The 21,003-nt window shown below is 41.8% G+C and overlaps 2 protein-coding genes across 3 annotated transcripts in view; one reads left to right on the forward strand and one right to left on the reverse strand.

Annotated features, from left to right (window-relative positions):
- The window catches only part of LOC117669252 (membrane-spanning 4-domains subfamily A member 15-like), a 51,942-nt gene extending 49,478 nt beyond the window's left edge, over positions 1-2,464 (forward strand). Inside the window, exon 8 of the mRNA XM_034423548.3 lies at positions 1,953-2,464. Within this exon, the coding sequence (XP_034279439.1) occupies positions 1,953-2,039 (87 nt within the window). The 3' untranslated portion in view covers positions 2,040-2,464. The remainder of the gene's footprint in view (positions 1-1,952) is intronic.
- Positions 2,465-2,726: 262 nt separating this feature from the next.
- On the reverse strand, positions 2,727-13,263 carry LOC117669321 (sushi, nidogen and EGF-like domain-containing protein 1). 2 transcript variants are annotated; one of them, XM_087876555.1, is made up of 7 exons: positions 13,110-13,263; positions 11,309-11,344; positions 9,778-9,908; positions 8,463-8,744; positions 6,238-6,375; positions 4,570-4,742; positions 2,727-2,892 (listed from the first exon to the last, which is right to left on the reverse strand). In XM_087876555.1, exons 1-7 carry the CDS (start codon positions 13,144-13,146, stop codon positions 2,889-2,891), a joined length of 801 nt encoding a protein of 266 aa, XP_087732681.1. In that variant the 5' UTR covers positions 13,147-13,263; the 3' UTR covers positions 2,727-2,888. The 2 variants fall into 2 exon arrangements, with proteins under 2 accessions (XP_087732681.1, XP_087732682.1); XM_087876556.1 differs by lacking the exon at positions 2,727-2,892 and having other exon boundaries at positions 4,566-4,742.
- Positions 13,264-21,003: the final 7,740 nt, after the last annotated feature.

Here is a 21,003-nt window from a genome sequence, read left to right on the forward strand (position 1 = left end):
ACAGATCTGGCCCCGACTTCGTCGTAGCCGATACTAACCCTCTGACCCCCAAACCCTTCCCTTTCCATTCCCCAATTCTCATCTTCTCATTGGCCAAGTCAGTCTCCCCAGCTTCTGACCTCACCCCACAGGAATGTTCCCCCCTCCCATCCCATCTCCTAGGGGATATTATTTACAGAGAAAATAAGTGGTTGAAAAGTCAAGCCTCGTCTTTTTATGGCAGCATCAGAATACTGACACATGGCTGATTTCCTGTCCGTCCTCTGTGTTTGTCCCCCTCCTTTTGCAGTGACCTTCCCAGCATGGTCGACTTCCTTTCCATTCTCTGCAGCTGTCCCTCTCTTCCTATCACAGTGCATCAAATACTAAACAAACGCTGAGTACTGGGACATCATTTTCAGGTCAAAATGTGTCAAATACCAAATTTGACAAGTTTTGAAGTAGTCGAGTACTGAAGTACCACTGTAGGGAGATTCTGAGTTACTCTTGTGCAGGCGCCTTGATTCATATGTGTTTTAGAGATGATCATTAAAAGGATAAAATACTTATGGAGGTTGTTTTGGCATGAGTTGTGATGAGTGCCATCTGGACCCCAGAGGAGAGTGAAAAAGCTAAAGCCTAGAGAGATTACAACCACATTTCCATTCACCATAACTCATTAATTTTGCAGATGAGCGGTTTGGTGGCTTAGAGGTGGAGCTCTTGCCTCATAATCAGGAGGCTGTGAGTTCGATCCTAGGTAGATATTTCTCTCTCTGGGCACCATGTGAATATATCTGCTGGGAAAAAACTCTGCATTGGCGACAGGAAGGGCATCTGGCCAGTAAACACTAAACTCCATTCAGTTGCCCAGACTCCACCACGCTAGGGATTATGGGGTCATTAAAAGAGGATGCTAATGATGATGATGATTAATTTTGCAGATCTGGCTGTTTTGTTACATGTTAAATATAGGCGCTGAATTGCATTATAAAAATAAATGATAAATAAAAGCAATGTGTATACTATGGCTTCAGGCTAAGGGATGCCATTGGCAGCAAAGATGAAAGATTGCTGCAAAAGGTTGCCAAGATGCGGTGAGTTCACATGTTGTACTAGGTATACACAAAAGAATAACTTGGTTTCACGCATACGCTGTGTTGCAAATCTAGCTTATAAATGGTAGTGGATAGATTCTCATATTGTGATAAACCTAAAGGGAAAAAAACCCACCTTATAAATCTCAGCTCAGATTCCAACTGATTGGCAGAAGACAATATCAGGTTCTTACTACCCAAATAAGGAGGGGTAGCTAATCTGTGCAGGCTCCAGCAAGCGCTTCAGACTGAATTCCAAAAAGATGCTTTGAAAAGTGTGACAGCTTGAACCCAGCAACTCTGTTAATGTTTTTAAAGCAGCTGCATCATTTTCTGGGATTTTGGAGGGAGCTCTAGCCATGGAAATCAGAAAAAGGATTCAGCTGCTTTAAAGAGAGGCAGTGCTATCTTTATGCTTCAACAAAGATCAAGATTCCTCTTTTGGGAATCAAAGTGCTGTAGAGCAGGGGTGAAATCCAGCAGGTTCCGACAGGTTCTGGAGAACTGGTAGCGGAAATTTTGAGCAGTTCGGAGAACCGGTAGCGGAAATTTTGAGTAGTTCAGAGAACCAGCAAATACCACCTCTGGCTGGACCCAGAGTGGGGTGGGAATGGAGATTTTGCAGTATCCTTCCCCTACCACATCCAACAAGCCACGCCCACCAAGACACACCACACCACGCCCCCCCCAAACCACGCCCACAGAACCGGTAGTAAAAAAATTTGGATTTCACCACTGCTGTAGAGTCTTACTGGAAGCAGATAGATTAAATCCAAAGGCTGTTGGAAAACTGAGGAGTTCTGTTCTGAGCTGTGGAATGAGAATTTATGTAAAAAAAAAAAATAGTCCTAAAGCTTTTGTTATTTGTTTCTTTAGGTTGTGGTCGTTTATCAGAATGTGTCTCCTGCCAGTGCCGAACAGCGTCCCACTCTCGACTGTAAAGAGGCAGCAATTCAGCCCTGACTCGCTTTTCTTTCATAGCAGCTATTCTGGATTGCATTTACCTCCTGCATCTGGAAGCCTTATTTTATTTTATTTTTTAAAGGAATTGCATCAGAGGTGAAATCCAGCAGGCTCTGACAGGTTCTGGAGAACCGGTAGCAGAAATTTTGAGCAGTTAGGAGACCCGGAAAATACCACCTCTGGCTGGCCCCAGAGTGGGGTGGGAATGGAGATTTTGCAATATCCTTCCCCTGCCACGCCCACCAAGCTACGCCCATAGAACTGGTAGTAAAAAAAATTGAATTACATCACTGAATTGCATGGAAGTTTTTAAAACAACCTTGGCCAATTTAAGAGCTCTGGATGGGGAATTCTGGGAGTTGAAGTCCACAAATCTTAAAATTGCCAGGATTGGACACCTCTGGCATAAAGAATTGAATAGTCAATGTGTGTATGGAGATATCAGTATGGATGTCCACATCACATTTTCCATCCCTTGGGATTTTACATCTGCACCCATCTCCCATGAAGGAAACCAACTTCAAAGAAGGTTAGGCTTGTCACTCCCCTTAAAAGCATCACACAAGCGCGCAACACACACACACACATACACACACACAATCTTTATATATGCACAGGCTGTCGTATTCACACATATAACAATCGTGCATTTCTTTCTTGCACTCCACAATGGACACACCACCTATGTGAGTGCAATCATTTATTGCTAAATCTACAGTCAATGGCAGCTCCCGAAAACTTTTTCTTGTTCGAAGAGGGTAGCAGAGGGATTTGAGAAAGGTGGCAGATGCTGTTCAACTTGACCCAGGCTGGCATGGAGAAGCAGATTGTCTGCGTTGGAAGTGGGCTTCACCTGATGGAAAGAGATAACAGCAAAATAAGTAAGGGGCCATGGCAGTGGTGAAATCCTTCTTGGATTGCCACTGGTTTGCTGCCCGTGCATGCACGGTGTGCACCAAAATCACACTGTGTGTGCATGTGCAGTGCGCAGCAAACGTGCACTTCATAAGGAAAAAGAAGATTTCACTAAGTAAGTAGAACAGCGAGGGGGGGAAACAGCTGTGCCGCGTGGTTTAGCTTCGCTAGAAAGCAGGATTTCCTGCTTTCTAGTGAAGCTAAACCACACGGCATAGCTGATTGTCGGAAATACCGGTTTGGATAAACTGGTAGCTTTTTTAAACTACCAGTTCAACCGAACCCATAGCTTTTTTTTTACTACTAATTCACCCGAACCGGTAGTTTTTATCACTACCGATTCGCCCAAACTGGAATGAACTGGTAGCATTTCACCCCTGGGCCATGGATCTAGTAATTACTTACATATTTATCATCATCATCTTCTTTTTTAAAAAAATAATATTTATTAAATTTCCAAAGATTAAAATACACAGTACAAAAAGAAACATAATACACAAAAAAAAAAAAAAGCAAGGAAAAAACACACACGAAAAACCCAAAAAATATAAATAACCAAAAACAAACATATCAAAATTTCAATACTAATAACAACTTTTCTGCATCGGTATCTCTAACCTATTTAACCTCTTTACACAAATTCTACTTCTAAATATCTGTATCTTAAACTTACATCTTTATTTAAATTATCTTGATTTCTATTTACAATTCAATCTCATAACAACAACATCCCTTAAATTTTATGTTTACTCTCCAGCCAGGAATACCATTTATTCCATATTAAATAGTACTTGGTGTCCTCCCTCTCCTTCATTTCCATATATAATCTGTCCATCCCTGCACATTCGTATATTTTTTTTATTATGATTTGATCTGAAAGAGTGTCCGGTTGTTTCCAATTTTGTGCTATCACAATTGTACTTGCCGTTAGTATGTGTAATATGATATATTGTATACTTTTCTGCATTTTCTTTTCCAGAATAACCAGGAGAAACAGTTCGGGCTTTCTTTCTATCTTCTGCCCTATTATTTCATCCAGCCATTTTTTAATCTTGCCCCAAAATTTCCTAATCTTAGGACAGGTCCACCACATGTGGTAGAATGTCCCTTGTTTGTGCCCACACCCCCAATAATTTGGAGACCTATTCAAGAACATCCTGGCTAATCTCTCTGGTGGTAAATGCCATCAGTAGAACATTATGTAAAGATTTTCTTTATAAGCAGCTGACATATTTATTTATTTATTTATTTATTTATTTATTTATTTATTTATTTATTTATTTATCGGACTTATAAGTAGTTTGTAATTTCTCTCCTATAATCTATCCCTATCACCATCTTCTTTTAACGACCCCATAATCCCTTGCGGGGTGGAGTTTGGGCAACTGAATGGATCTAGCAGAGTGTTTAAATGGCCTGATACCCTTCATGTTGCCAATGCGGAGTTTTGTTCAGCAGATATATTCTCAGCATGCCCAGAGAGAGAAATATCCGCCTCAACCTAGGATTGAATTCACAGCCTCCTGATTGTGAGGTGAGAGCTCCACCTCTAGGTCATTCCAATTTTTTACATATCTATCCTACTAGCCAATAAAAGAGAAGGTCTGACACTTACTTATTCAAGCAATCACTTTTTGCCGTGGGAACTCCAATAATTGACTTATCCACTTGAAACAGCCAGCAACCTGGTTCATCGACATTGCTGGTCTTCATAATATTGAGAATTTCAGGAGTTCGGGAACCAGGGATGTTGTAGTAATTTTCTTGGTCCCCGCTGTCAAAGCCAGCCTGGTGAAGAGATAGAGAAAGAATGACATCCTTTCCTAATTAACACCCCAACAAACTTTCTCATTGGATTGCAAGTCTGGGTATCAATCATACAGTAGTGGCCAAAATTGTGGAAACCTTTTGGGAAAAGTGTATTTTCTAAAACTAGCTAATACTTACTTACTTACTTACTTTATTTGATTTATATACCGCCCTACTCCCGAAGGACTCAGAGCGGTGAACAGCCAAACAGCAAAAATACATAGATACAAAATTTAAAAACAAAGTAAAATCGAATTAAACAATTTGGGCCAGACAGATTAAAACACCCCAATCATTTAAAAACCGATTAAAATTTGCATAATTAAAAAGAGGGAAAAGATTAGGCCAGGCCCGCCTGGTGGAATAAAAAGGTCTTAAGAGCGCGGTGGAAGGTGTGCAGATCCGGGATCCTCCATATCTCCAGGGGGAGCTCGTTCCAGATAGTAGGTGCCCCCACAGAGAAGGCCCTTCCCCTAGGGGCCGCCAGTCGACATTGTTTGGCTGACGACACCCGGAGGAGCCCCTCTCTATGAGAGCGTACCGGCCGGTGGGAGGCTATTGGTGGTAGTAGACGGTCCCGTAGATAATCAGGTCCTAAGCCATGGAGCTCTCTAAAGGTGGTAACTAAAACCTTGAAGCGCACCCGGAAGACCACCGGGAGCCAGTGCAGCTCGCACAGGAGAGGTGTTACATGGGAACGCCATGTCGCTCCCATTACCACCCGCGCGGCCGCACTCTGCGCCAGTTGGAGCCTCCGGGTGCTCCTCAAGGGAAGCCCCATGTAATACTACCACTTTGTTTTTTAGTAGTGCCATAAAATTATATATCAATGGAAAGATAATCAAGAATGTAATGCAATAACTTATATGAAGGATTTTCCATTAGAATAGCAGTTACAGAATAAAGAAGAAAAGTGAAACATGTAGAAAAAATGAGATAGACAAAAATTATCCCCATAGAAAAAACGAGTTAGACAAAAATGATCACCCTGTCAGTTAATACTTAGTTGGGTAACCTTTAGCATGAATTACAGCCTTACAACTACCTGTTCAGATTGTATGTATGGCAGAAGAAATGGAGGCTAGGCTAGGCTTCCTTGGAGAAAGGATCAAACCGTTGCAGACATACACACATGTTTTCTGAAAGTAATAGCAAATCTTCATTTGCAAACTTTGACAATACACATCCAGAAAAAAACAGTTCCGTGATAGGTGGAAAGCTCTCTTAATGTCTGGTCCTGTAAAACCTGCCCCCATTGCTGTAGATATCCTTCCTGTAAATATTTAGATTTTTTTTTTGAAGTATTCTGAAGCTCACAAGAAAGGGGAAAAACCAGCAGCATAAAAGTATGAGTTGAGAAGGATAACTAAGGGCCACTTTTTGTATCTGTCCGCTTTGATTAAATGAGGTTGCATTGACTGGGCAAATATAACCCTGCATTTCTTGTTGCACCTTCAAGCTATCCCAAAACTACCTGAGCGGGGATTCCTCCAAGTCCTGTATAGATATCTCCATCGTTTCCAGTTCCAGTGGTCCACTGTATAAGAGCATAATTCAGCAGGATGAAGGATATTTTTCCATCCGTAGCCAAGACAACTTGAAAAGTGTTGACCTGCAACAAAAGGGGGAAAAATTGTATTTTAAGGCATGGCTATTGTTGCAAAAGGGACGTGGTGGTGCAGTGGCTAAGACGCTGAGCTTGTCGATCGAAAGGTCGGCAATTCAGTGGTTTGAATCCCTAGTGCCGCGTAACGGGGTGAGCTCCCATTACTTGTCCCAGCTTCTGCCAACCTAGCAGTTCGAAAGCACATAAAAAATGCAAGTAGAAAAATAGGGACCACCTTTGGTGGGAAGGTAACAGCGTTCCATGTGCCTTTGGCATTTAGTCATGCCGGCCACATGACCACAGAGACGTCTTCGGACAGCTCTGGCTCTTCGGCTTTGAAACAGAGATGAGCACCGCCCCCTAGAGTCGGGAATGACTAGCACATTACCTTTACCTTTATTGTTGCTTAGCAAAGTTGTTTCTAAAGGAAAGTTGAATTCAAGTCCTAGTGGTTTAGAATGGAATAGAATAACAGAGTTGGGAGGGACCTCAAAGGTCTTCTAGTCCAACCTCCTGCTTAGGCAGGAAACCCTACACCACTTCAGACAAATGGTTATCCAACATCTTCTCAAAAACTTCCAGTGTTGGAGCATTTATAACTTCTGGAGGCAAGTTGTTCCACTGTTTAATTGTTCTAACTGTCAGGAAATTTCTCCTTAGTTCTAGGTTGCTTCTCTCATTACTTAGTTTCCACATTAGTTTCCCAATGAAACTTGATTAGTTTCATTTACTTTGAACATGTATCCTTGCAGTTCTCTTGATCCCATTAAAAATATCACTCCTTTTGTTTGGTACACTGTCCAACGTCCAGGACACATCCATGTACTGAGCAGAGTTAATTCTACAGATAATCCTTGACTTAACCCCTGCTTGTTTGACATTATGGTGGCCTCAGAGAAAGTGATTCACAACCTGTCCTTGAATTTATGACAATCGTACAGCTCCAGCGGTCATGCAATCACAATTTGGGCACTTGGCAACTGGCTTGCATTTAATTTAATTAATTTAATTTTTAATTTTGATTTATATGCCGCCCTTCTCCGAAGACTCAGGGCGGCTTACAATGTGCTCAGAAATTTAAGGTGGTTGCAGCAATCTTGTGGTCATGCGATCACAATTTGCCATTTTCCCAGCTGGCTTCCAACAAGGTCAATCTAGGAAGCTGGGTTCACTTAACGACCATGTAATTCACTTAATGACTGTGATAAAAAAGGGTAGTAAGTTGGATCTGATTAAGTGATGACAACTGGATCAATTTACAATAGAAAGTCTGCTTCCAATTGTGGTTGTAAGTCAAGTCTACTTGATTTACAGATCTAGAAAGACTCTACTAGTCTTTCTAGATCGACAAACTTGGCTATCCCTTTTTTTGCAGGATGATAGAGGTGCCATCTAGCGGCAACATTGAACATTGCACGTTGAGAATTATTTAGGAGACCCTCAACTCCTGGCCTGTGGCCCACTACTGTTCACGCAAATGGAGCTGTGTGTGCTTGTGCATGTGCCTACCAGTCACACAGAACCATTCCTTCCCCACCCCCAGTGGGCCACCAAGCTGGAAAGGTTTGGGGGTTGCTGATATGGATGATCAGTTTAGTGTTTCCTTTCCTTTCCTGATAAAAATATGGGTCTTTCCCAAAGATGAAGGGAAACATTTTGGATCCTTTTAGCATGGGAACTTTAATTCTAGCCTGACTTTACTGCAGTCAGCATCTTTTAATAAAAGAACCCATCACTGCTACCAAATGGAGTCGAGGGTCTTTCTTTCCTAAGGGATCAGACTGGGGCAGGTCTGACAGTATTGAGAATAGAAAGACAATCTTAAAGTCATCCAGGGAGCCTCTATGGACTTAAGATGGACTTAAATCTGGGTCTTGGTGCTCCTTGTCCAACATTTTCACCTCTACCTCCATGGCTCTTGGACTGAGAGGGAAAGACTGACCCAAAGTCATCCAGTGAGTTTTTGTGATGGGGAGGGAGGGAGGCTGTAGTTCAGCACTTTTACCTCTACACTACATTTACTCTCAATAAATAAGCAGCAGCCACTGGAGGAGGAGGAAAGCTCTAGATTGCCATTGTTGTGTGAGACCTACCTTGTCTGAAGCAGATCCGTAGTAGCCTACTTTGTCCCAGGTGGCAACAAACATCCACATGGGTGTGAAAGAAATATCAGGGTGGTACCGACTGAGGTCTGCAGCAAAGCGGCTAAGCAGCACTGGGTCTTCGGTCTGTCTCCAGAAGATGCTCCCACTGACTCTATTGTCAACATCAGACCAAAATGGAGCAACAAAGGCTATTCCATTTTTCAGAGGGAAAGCATTAGGAGTGTACTCTGAGACATACTTTCCAAAAGAGACACCCCCATTGTTGTTGACCTGGAGAAATATAAAGCAAAGTGGTAGGCTGTGTTCATTTGACACACTCAATATTATTATGAAATTAGGTAATTTTCTAGAATCTTAAAAGACATTAAGATATAAACTAAGTAAACTGAGTTAACATAGGACGCTGTCTCTCTTTCTCTTACACACACACACAAAATCTATCATCTATCTATCTATCTATCTATCCATCCATCCATCCATCCATCTATCTATCTATCTATCTATCTATCTATCTATCTATCCACACAACTCTCTCTCTCTCCACATACACTAACCAAAGTTAACTAGATGGTTAGCAAATGGGAACAACAGGTTGCAATAGTTCCCATTGTTCCTTAACAGAAATCATGAAACTAGTGTAAGTTAATATCAGAGAAGGGGAACCTGTGGATCTCAAGATGCTGTCAAATTTTATTTCCCAACATCGTCATCTTCAGTTGGACCTATTGGGACCTGGAGGTCAACACTGGGAGCCCCATACACTTATCGCACTGATTTCTACTGTGCTCATGATTGGGTTTTTGAATGTATTTAGGTGACTGTAGATTGCTCATATCCCACCCATTCATTCTCATAAAGGCATATTAGTGGGCAAGTATTAGTTGTGACTCTTACCTATCCAGGAAGCTATTTTGGAAATGAAAGCCATGGGGAGTTTGGTCATCCCCAGCTACCTCAGCAAATGTTACAACTTGCCTCTCCAGAGAGGTATAAAGAAATTTTGCATTAAGCAGGGGTAGGTTCTATTTACCTTTACTACCGATTTGCAATGGGATCGCACGCGCACCAAGCTTCTGCACATGCACAGAAGCTTCTGCGCATGTGCAGATTGCCTATGATGACATCTGGGGCAACGGGCAGAGCCTCCCTCTGGTTTTACTACCGGTTCTTGCAAACCGGTCTGAACCACTGGCATTAAGGCATATTTAGAGTCAGGGGGTGGGTGGACAAGCTGAGTTGAGCAACCCGTTTCTTAGTTTCTATAAAGAAAATACGAGGTTTATATCTGGCAGGTGTTACATACAAAAAGGGAGCTGTATTTCTTGCCGTAGAAGGAGAATGGCTTTTTGATGGAGATCTCTGGAGAATTCCCATCATCAGCTACTGGGTTTTCTGAGTCTCCTTGGGTTTTCCCATAAGGATAGAGCAATGATGCTAGAATAAGAGAGAACATCACTGGTTTACAAAAGCAGGTATGTTCAGACCTTGGCATTTCTCCTCCCTCTCCAAACTGCTATCTGGAACATCGATTTCTACAGATGTTGCTCATTCTAAATTCCGTTCCTGCCTCCACCTGGGTTGGATACTGGTCTTCAAAAAAACCATCTTTGGTTTTGGGATTTTCAACCGTTAGCTGATTGTTCCGTTGATGGCCTACTGGGTAGTATCTAATCAGGGGTGGGATGCTGGGGGCTTGCAGGGGTTCAGGAGAACCTCTGGCTAAGATTCTGTGCAGTTTGGAGAACCCCCAAATCCCACTCCTGGCTGGCCCCACCCACCCTGCCCCTCCCCTCCCAGGAGTCCCCACATGGCCCGTTTTGGATACAGGTAAGTGCAAGGCATGCGTGGAGGCTCGGGGAGGGTGAAAAACGGGCCTACTGGAAGTTCGGGAAGGCCGGAAATGGGCCCATTTCCTGCCTCCAGAGGGCCTCTGGAGCCTGGGGAGGCTGTTTTTGCCCTCCCGGAGGCTTGATGAAAGCCTCCGGAGCCCAGGGAGTGCAAAAACACATCTCCCCATCGTGGTGCAGGAGGCCAACTAGGCCATGCCCACCATGGCCACACCCACCCAGCAACCGGGCAGAAAATCCCTTGCTAAAATTTTTGAAGCCCACCTCTGAATGTAACCCTGATCTCTATTCATGAATGGCTAGTTCATGATTGCTCTTGGCAGGATCTCTGGTCAATTGATGGTTTAATTTGGGGAGTGACCAATAGGGGCCAGTAGAAATTTGTTAAAAATATAACAGCAGTAGGTCTCTAACATTTTGCACTGAATATTCTATGATTTTCAAACTTTTTTTTTTTTTGGATTTTAAAGATTGATTACCAATATTCAACTGCAATCTCATCTGAGTTCTGCTTACAAAGGTATTGATGGCATCAATGGGAGTTTGGAAATTTGCCAGTTGATCCCATCACAATAAAACAGACTATGATCATAAAGAAGTTCGTACTTGCACTCAGATGGGTATGAGAAGAATTCTTTTGAGACCTTGCCGTCCAGTATAGCAGGTCTCGGAAGAAACATCTGGGCATATATGAAGGTGTAAGGCTACCTTCTCTAACTTGAATGTCCTCTCGATGTGTAAACTTCCAACTCCTAGAATTCTCCCAACAGCATGGCTGCCGTGAGACTTTTGGGAGGTGTAGTTCATACACCTGGAGAACATGATGAGGGCAAGGTTGATCTGGAATGTGAGAGATTATTTTTGGATGAAGCTAACTCTGATCCTTGTCCTGGGATCAACTTCCACCATTCTACTTGTTTCAGCATAGCATTGTTTTTGGCCCTGGAAAATTCCCTAGTCAGATTGATGGATTCAACTAAAACTTACTATTTGGGCTTGCAGTCAGACAAGGCAACGCCAATCCTGAAAAAAAAGTAGAAAAAAATGCAATCAGATCTGGAGTGTTTTTATTCATGTATGTAAACCCAGATACATGCAAACATTCCTTATTCAGTAATTTTAATTAAAATAAGAATGAACATGACTGAAAACCACTTTGATTCAAAAGTAGAAGATAGAAACACAGATACATTTTTCCGGAGGTCTAAAGATCTGTTGTGCAATGTCAAACGAGGAACTCAGAATACAGAAAGTGGAATAATTTTCAGATGAGCTTGTACATGTTTGACATGTGAGTTCCTCTTGGACATAATCTTCTTAAAAAGAATAGGACTTGTGCTGACGGTAGTACTTTCTGTAATGCTCCCATAGTCAGAAAGGAGTACCATCAAGTCCACCCATTCTACGTAGCTATGTCCTGATCTCTGCTAAAACCTCCTTGTAGTCACCAAACCCAAAGTAGCATCCTTCAGATGGAAACTGAACAAGGAGTGATTCAACCTGGAAATAAGGAGAAATTTTCTGACAGTGGGAACATTCAACCAATGGAACAGTTTGCCTACAGAAGTGATGGGAGCTTCATCACTGGAAGCTTTCAAGAAGAGACTGGGCTGCCATTTGTCAGAAATTGTGTGGGGTTCCCTGCACTAGATGGACTAGATTACCTACAAGGTCCCTTCCAACTCTGTAAATCTAAATCTAAATCAACTAAATCTGATGGATGCCTTCAGGTTTCCTTATCCAAGTGCCCTCCAGACATGTTACCATTCCCCAAATGACTAGCCAGCATGGCCAAGAAATGGATGGCAAATTCTCCAAGCTATCTAGAAAATGCCAGAATGGAGAAGGATATTTCAGAGGATTAAGTTGCCTGTCCTTTGGAATAAGAATAATCTACTTATTTATTAGATCCATAGGAATGTTAGGCTACACTAAAACTGAACTCAGCAATTGGTGATCCAGGAAGTTATAAAAATTCAGCTTTTATCTTTATAGACTGGAGGGACCAGTACATTCTGTTAGGATGTCATTTGAAGCATTGCACATTAAGATGACTATAGTATTTTATAATTTAGGCTGAGTGTTAGCATGTTGTATGAACAATCAGATCACATAGCCACATGTGTTCTTTCCATTCCATTGTGCTTCATAGTATTAAAACTTAAAAACAACCTAAAGTTTTGTATTCACTTATTAAGGTGGTTAGTCCAATTATTTATTTTATTTTATTTTATATCAAATTTATATACCGCCCTTCTCCCTGAGGACTCAGGGCGGTGTACAGCCAAAGTAAAAACATAAACTACAAACATTAAAATACAATTAAAAAGGTATATATATATATATATATTTGGCCCCATAATTAAAAGCAATGACAAAATAATTAAAAACATTTTTAAAAAAGTGTTAGGCCAGCCCGGCTTGCTGAAAAAAGAAAGTTTTAAGGGCACGGTGGAATCATGTTCTTATTTTTTATTAACTACATTATGCAGTTATCAATTTTTAACTCTTCTTTTGGGTTAAAAGTCACTTAGGAGCTCTTGGGTTTAAACGGAGATGCTCTCATTTTAAATATCTAGCTTTGATGATCATACAGTACGACGATGACCTGTTAAAATATGTTTTAACATATTTAAATGCTTTTTACCTCTATAAGATAGCAGGGTGGACTACTATTACATGAAATTGATCTGAAATCCAACTTCCTTTTCGGGAATTGAAATTAGGCTCGATCTACCATTTGTAGGGAAAAAAACCCAACAACCCCACGTTTCAGAACTTCACTTACCCGCTGCTAGTAGTAGGAAAATATAAAAGCTCTCCATCGTGTTCCTTTTTTTGATTGAATGAATATCCGCAAGGTTGTTGCAGTGACCTGTGGTGCCTTCGTTTTCTTGTACGGTAAGAAAAAGCCAACATGCGTTGTGCGTGTATATATATATATATATATATATATATATATATATATATATATATATATATATATATATATATATCTATCTCCACACACAAAGACCCACATATGCATCTGCCACACCTAGGTTTACAAAGGCAACAAATGTTTCTCACAAAGGAAAAGGGATCTTAACCAAACATAAATGCTTTGGAACATTTTAATCCATTGTATGAACTTCCCCGTCTTTTGTGAGAAGGGTCAACACCAGAATTGATGGGCAGTCCAGCTTCCTGGGCTGAGTCACGGCAGAAGGAAGAAATGGTCACACTTCTTAAACATTGAAAAACAAATTTGTTCCAGGTATTGTTGGGCTCTGAATGCCACAAGAAACTGCATCTCAGTGGTCAATTTCAAAAGGCCAACCAGACCTGGCTTAATCCTTGATTGGAAGGCCACCAGAAAGTCCTAGGACTACAGGTTAAAACAGAGGTGGGCATGGCAGGGTGTGTGTGTTGCTCTCCCTGGGCTATGGAGGCTTTCTTCGAGCCTCCGGGAGGGCGAAAACAGCCTCCCAAGGCACCGGAGGTGCTTCCCGAACTTCCAGTAGGCCCATTTTTCACCCTTCCCGAGCCTCCGCGTGCACCTTGCACTTACCTGCATCCAAAACAGGCTGCGTGGGGACTCCTGGCAGGGCAGGGTGGGCAGGGCCAGCCAGGAGTGGGATTTGGGGGTTCTCCGAACTGCACAGAATCTTAGCTAGAGGTTCTCCCAAACCGCTGCGAACCCCCAGCAGCCCACTCGTGCAAATAACCACTGAGCAGAATAGTTATCAGTGGCATTTCCAAAGACCCTGCTAGAGGTTCTGGTCTCCACATTCAGGCCTGTATGAGGGAAAGATCTCAGATGAGGCAATTGTGGAGATGCAGTGCCACTGAACGATTGTGAGGAATCCTTTTGAAGTCTAGACACTGGGTCTCCGAGTAAGCAATTCTGAAAGTGTGGAGAAAAGACAAGCTGAAATTCTCTCTCTTTTTTTTTTGTCTTCAAGAGGGAAAAATGGAAAAACAGGGGAGCAGAGACATTGCATGTATGAGTATGTGACAATGAAAGATCAAGCCTACACAAGAGTTGATAAATGAAGCAGTGCGATTAGGTAATCGTGTGATCTCAGATCTTCCAACTACAAAATATAATCCATATGGAATGATTATTGATCTGCAAATGCGGTGGTGTAAAGACATCCGAGTTCCCTTCTCAACTCAGTATTTTTATCTGGTTTTTTTTAAAACCCTAAAATTAATCATCTGTGTTTGTTTTACAAGAAAAGTAAACTTGCTTGCTTTCTTTACAAATGAAAAGGGAGATTGTTTGGTGTTCTGCTGGTTGACAGACATCAATCAGTAATGAAATATTTGCTTTAATGTCTCATTTGATGCCAAAGTCCCGTCTCCAGCTTTATCTTCAAGGCGGTGGTTATTTTCTGTAATCTGAGAAATGAAGTTGAATCCTTTGCCCATGACTATAATAATAATTAGTAATTATTAATGTATAGATAAAATGAGCTCACCAACATTGAAGAACAACCTAGAACGAAGCAGAAATCCCCTGACATTGAGAGCAATTAAGCAGTGGAACATCTTGCCTCCAGAAGTTGTGGATGCTCCATCACTGAAGGTTTTTAAGAAGAGATTGGACAACCATGTGTCTGACATGACATAGGAATTCCTGCCTGAGCCAGGGGGTTGGATTAGAAGACCTCCAAGTAAAAGGTGTGAGAAATGATGATGGGAGTTGTAATCCAAGAACATCCAGAAGACTTCTCTATTGCCACCTTCAAGTTCAAGGTTGGAGAACTTCTTCATTGGAGAACTAGAGAATTCATCATTGGCCAGCTGGTTGTCCTCCTACAGTGGGGAAAAAAAGGTGGAGAGATAGAAGGGGCCATTTTGGGGAAATCAGGATTTCTGGCTGAGCAATATTAAAGAATGTCAGAGTATGAATGTTCATAGACTGGAATAGACATGGCAACAGGTCAGCCAATGGGGACTGTTTGGAAACCGAAACATAGTCTTTGTTTGTATGGGGCCGTAAGAGACAGTTTGGAGTCTGGGCGTAGCTTAGACTTGCTGAACTTTATATAAGAGTTGGTTTGGCTTCTGTAATGGCTGCCTCTGTACAATATATTAGCCTCTGTATCTCTCTACTCTGTAATGATTTGCTGCTATGAATATTGCTTCTGTGTTCCTGATATTGTATGCTGAATCCTGCTGAAGTTCATTTACTTGTGTGTTGGTTGGATGTGCTGCAAACTCTGACAAAGAAAGTTATGGTTCTCCCAGCTCTGTAGTAGTACTTTCCTAGTCCAGCAAATGGAACCTGCAATCAAAGTTTGGGTTCCACTAGATTTATTTCTATAGGTTTGCAATGAAATTCTGGAAGCATTCCCCACCCCCTCCTCATAATGCCTTCTTCAGCCCAGTAGTGGGTTACCCCCGGTTTGGACCGGTTTGCAAGAACTGGTAGTAAAACCGGCGGGAGGCTCCACCCACTGACCCGGATGTCATCATAGGTGATCTGGCACGCGCAGAAGCTTCTGCGCATGGGGAGAAGAGTGCGCGTGTGATGCGAACCGGTAGTAAAGGTAAATAGAACCCGCCCCTGCTCCAGCCCCATGCGCACCCACTGTGGGACAAATCTGAATGAACAACTTGGAAATGACTTGAGAGTCAAACATACTTTTGGATCAAAATCACATTCTCATGTGTAGCAGATATCCAAATAAATTGAGCATCAGCAAAAAAGAAAGAGAGCTAGACAGAGTAAGATAAATTTCTCAAACGTTGCCTTGCGAAAGAGCCAATGTGCTGAGCCAGCAAGATGCACAAAATAACTAGAAGCTGAAGGCTGTTATTAGCGTCCGGGTGAAATTGTGTGCTAAAATGAGGTGAGGGAAATGGATATAAAGATCCAGCCTGGGATTTCAACGGGGAAGATGTGAGGGGAAATATCTGCCTCTCATATATTAATTTTGATCTGGCCATTCGAATCTGTGGTTACAAATCTCCAAGCGTCCGCAGAACCGATTGCAGAGTTTCCTAATAATGCAACTATCTTGTGGAACAGATGACATACTTCTCTAAAATGTCACAGGGCAGCCGCATGGAACCTAAAGGGAAATCATTTCTCTCAAAGAAATTGCACATCGTTCCTTTTAGCCAATATCCTTTTAACAGAACGATGTTACGATATAGACACTGAAGGGACAGCAGCCCACAGGATGTAATGCCTCTAGAAATCTGACCAAAAAAAAAAAGGAACTGAAATTCAAATAAATCTCACTTGGTTAACAGCATGCACACTTTGCAAAATCCCTCACCATCAACCCAGGCCAAAAATAAAAAATTAAAATTAAATTAAAAAAGCTCCTTTATCTATCTCTTCTACTTCCATCTACAAAGGCATTTGTAATGGCAAGAAACCTCATTTTTTTTTTAAAAAAAACAAAAACAAAAATATGTCCTGGGCTTAGCTGTGGGACTAAGGGTAAAGTTTACAAGGGGCTGATTTTCCAGTTAATGTTTTGGCAGCCCAACTTTTTGACTACTGTCGGAAAAGCCACTCAGGGTTATCTTTTTAACAACGGGCAATGCGTTTTTGAAGGTTGAAGACAGCCTGTGGGGTAAGCGTAACTTAGCTGATGCAGAGTTTCAAGAAATAATATGCCCATTTCCGGAGCTTCTCTGCTCTGAGGTAAATTGGCTAGACACCTTCCATGTCTGCTTTTCTTTGTTATTTCCATGGAAGGTATGTATTGTACGTATTTTCTCCATACATTTGAATGGGAAATAATCCCTGAAAATCCGGTCGGAATAAAAGCCAGGCAGAGAAAATGTAGCAGGTTGCACCAGAAACCCATTATTTACCTGAATTTTGGATAGTATCTAACAGTAGCATCCCGACTCTGCTTGAGGTGATGAAAACAAGCATACACAGATCAGGGAAAGGTATAGTACAATGTGTCTGAAAAGCAAGTTTTCTAAGAGATGAGTGAAATTTCTTCTTGGAGCCTTTTTAAAGATCCTTTTTTCCACTCCTGAAAATAATGTCTTGATTTTTTTGCATGTCAGATGCATCAAACCTTGTTGCAGGCTGGATTAAAGTTCCTCTCCCAGGTGTTTGGTATTAGAATGAAATCAGACCAACAGTAAAGCTTCATTGCTTTTCTCAAGCAAAGCTAGCTACACACACACACACACACACACACACACACACACACACACACAAACAAACACACACACACACAAACTGACATTCACACTCACCTAGATAGTGCAATATTAATGCAATATCGGGTTTTCAATTTCAGGTATATAGAATGTGAAGGATGTGTGTTTGTGTTTTTATTTTTATAGTTATAATGTACACTGAAGAGGGCATTTAATTTCATTATACGATGTGCAATGACAATAAACTAAACTAAACTAAACTAAACTAAACTAAACTAAACTAAACTAAACTAAACTAAACTAAACTAAACTAATCCTGGGAGCACACAACTGTACTTGGCAAGGCACCAATTTGGAGAAGTTAGGCTCAAATTTCTGTCTTTGCTTACTTAGTTTTATACAAAGGCTTGTTTCTCGGAAATAGAAATCTTGTCCTGTAGCCATGAATCAGCTGAGATTCTTGAAAAATCAGTAAGTTTCTCCTTGCTCTCTGCTTTATTTATCGGGACTTTATTTATTTATGCACCAAAGACAAATTCCTTGTGTGTCCAATCACACTTGGCCAATAAAGAATTCTATTCTATTCTATTCTATTCTATTCTATTCTATTCTATTCTATTCTATTCTATTCTATTCTATTCTATTCTATTCTATTCTATTCTACTGGTTGCAATTACCAGAACTTTCAGCTTACTCCCCTTGCCTCTCTTCGTGATTTTCTTACTCTGCATACATGCTGGCTCTGCCTTGAGCTCAGGACAGGAGTGTTCATCAATTTATAAAGATAGCTCTGCTTTGGTCTGGTATAGGACATTCACTCCTCCCCTTGTCATCAAACTAAGCTACATACGCCATAAACGAGGCAAGCTCTCAACTCCATCAGAGCACACGCTATTGGTAATCATAAATGTTTGCAGCATTAAAAAGAAATAGCATTAATACTCAAAGCCTTGTAGATTTCTCTCCCGGAGCATCTTAAAAGGCACTGCATTCCTAAAAGCATCCTGATAAGAATTAAAAGGCAGAGTAGAACTTACATCGCGGAGTAAACAGAGAAAGGTTTTTAACACCCTGGTGAAGCAAAGGGTTTAAAAGTCATGGTTGGGTTGGCATGTAGGAATAGAATCATTGCCTTCAGCATGGCTTCCGTGTGATGATAGCAAGCCATCAAATTGGTGTTGACACTTAGCAACCACAGATAGGTTTTTTTCTTCAGGGCAATCTGAAGATTGTTCCAATGGTACAGAAATTGCCATTATAACTGAGTCCATTCACCTTGATACTGGTGAGGATGAACCATGGTGGCGCAGTGGTTAGAGTGCAGTAGTGCAGGCTACTTCTGCCGGCTGCCGGCTGCCTGCAATTTGGCAGTTCAAATCTCACCAGGCTCAATGTTGACTCTGCCTTCCATCCTTCTGAGCAGGGGTGAAATCCAGCAGGTTCTGACAGGTTCTGAAGAACCAGTAGCGGAAATTTTGAGCAGTTCGGAGAACCGGCAAATACCACCTCTGGCTGGCCCCAGAGTGGGGTGGGAATGGAGATTTTGCAGTATCCTTCCCCTGCCACACCCACTAAGTCACGCCCACCAAGCCACACCATGCCCACCAAGCCACGGCCACAGAACTGGTAGTAAAAAAAAATTGGATTTCACCATTGCTTCTGAGGTGGGTAAAATGAGGACCCAAAATTGTTGGGGGAAATAGGCTGACTCTGTAAACTTAGAGAGGGCTATAAGGAACTGTAAAGCAGTATATAAGTCTAAATGCTATTGCTATTGCTACTGGTTGTCCTTTTTTTCTCTTTCATCCACTTTCCCCACCCCTTTAGACTTCTCCAAAAGACAAAGTCTTTGCATAAAGTATCGCAAATACATTTAAGCCTAATTATATGTGCCTCACAGGAGAACTCTGGTTAGATTTGTTCTTTGACAAAATTCCACTGGATCTTCCTTACTTTTTACCTCTTCCTTATTTTACCCTTCTTGACTAGAGAAGCTATTTTTACGTCAACGCTAAAGTCTTCAGACAGGGTTTTGAATTATTGAAGGAGAGTTGCATTATTTCCTGTTCCATTACTATATATTCTATCTATTTAGTGTTCCTTTTTTAATTTGTTTTTTGTTTTGCATTTGTGTCCCAAGCACCAAGGTGCTTCCGGGTTGAAAGGATTAGCCAGTGACATTACCATTGCCTAAAGATGCCCAGTTGGAGACTCCTTTCATGACTCCCAGAATAGCTGAAATAAAGGATGGGAGCTCACGACAGCACTTGGGTCTCAAATGTGGGTTTGCTAACCTTCCCTGTCCTAACCACTCGAGTGTCCAATGTCCTAACCACTTGAGCTACCATACTCCAATCTGTGGGTTGAAAATCCTTATAACCCAATCTGCAATTGGGAATTCTTATCAGCCAAGTGCTACAATTGCAGAAAGAGCCAGAAAGATACAATGCTTATTTATTTATTTATTTGCAGATATTTACATTACACTCATGGGTGATCAACGAATGCTTGGGAAAAGCTAACATACAACTCATTCTAGCCCTTAAGACAAATCTGCTTCCAGTAAAATACAGCCAGAAAGGAAACTCTTGAACATAACTGAAAAAATCCTTCATAATCCCCTTTCGTTTCAAAGCAATCATAGATGATTAGACTACTGTAAATAGTGGTAAACAACATCAGGTTACCAAGGAGATTCAAGGGCAAGTAGGATTCCTGGAACTTCCTTATCATAACGAAGTAGTTAAATGAACAAACTTCGTTATAGTGTATAATTAAAGTGTAGAGGTCTACTTATTAGAAATATAAAGATAACTTCTCATCTTTACCCTTGGAGCTAAATAATTGTCTATGTAATTGGCTTTGAAACTGTATTGCACAAGTATACTTGGTCTCCTAAGATTAGATCCAGTGACTCACTACATTAAAAATTATTGTGAAATGATTAATTGGATCCTTTCCTCAAACCCCATCCAAGTTTATTCGGTGCTTCTTTCTACCAGGGGTGGGCTTCAAAAATTTTAGCAAGGGGTTCTCTACCCGGTTGCTGGATGGGCCTGGCCATGGTGGGTGTGGCCTAGTCGGTCTCCTGCACCACAGTGGGGGGGGGGAACGGACATTTTTGCCCTCCCCGAGCTCCAGAGGCTTTCCTTGAGCCTCTGGGAGGGCGTAAACAGCCTCCCCAGGCTCTGGAGGCTTGAACTTCCGGTAGGCCCATTTTCCGCCTTCCCCGAGCCTCCATGCACGCCCTGCACTTACCTGCATCCAAAACGGGCTGTGTGGAGAGTCCTGAGAGAGGACGGGCGGGGTCCAGCCAGGAGTGGGATTTGGGGGGTTCTCCAAACTGCACAGAATCTTAGCTAGAGGTTCTCCTGAACCTCTGCGAACCCCCAGCAGACCCACCCCTGGTTTCTACCACTGATCATTCTAAGACAGGAGTCCCCAGCCCCCAATCTGCAACCCGGTGGAAGTGGTGGGCGGGTGTGCACGTGAAGCTGTGTTTGTGAAAGTGGCCCGTGTGCAGCATGCAAAACCATCCTCTCTTAACTCTCCCTCACCCC

This window comes from Pantherophis guttatus, chromosome 10 (assembly GCF_059756535.1).
Source record: "Pantherophis guttatus breed Tessera chromosome 10, ASM5975653v1, whole genome shotgun sequence".
In the NCBI taxonomy this organism is placed as follows: Eukaryota; Metazoa; Chordata; class Lepidosauria; order Squamata; family Colubridae; genus Pantherophis; species Pantherophis guttatus.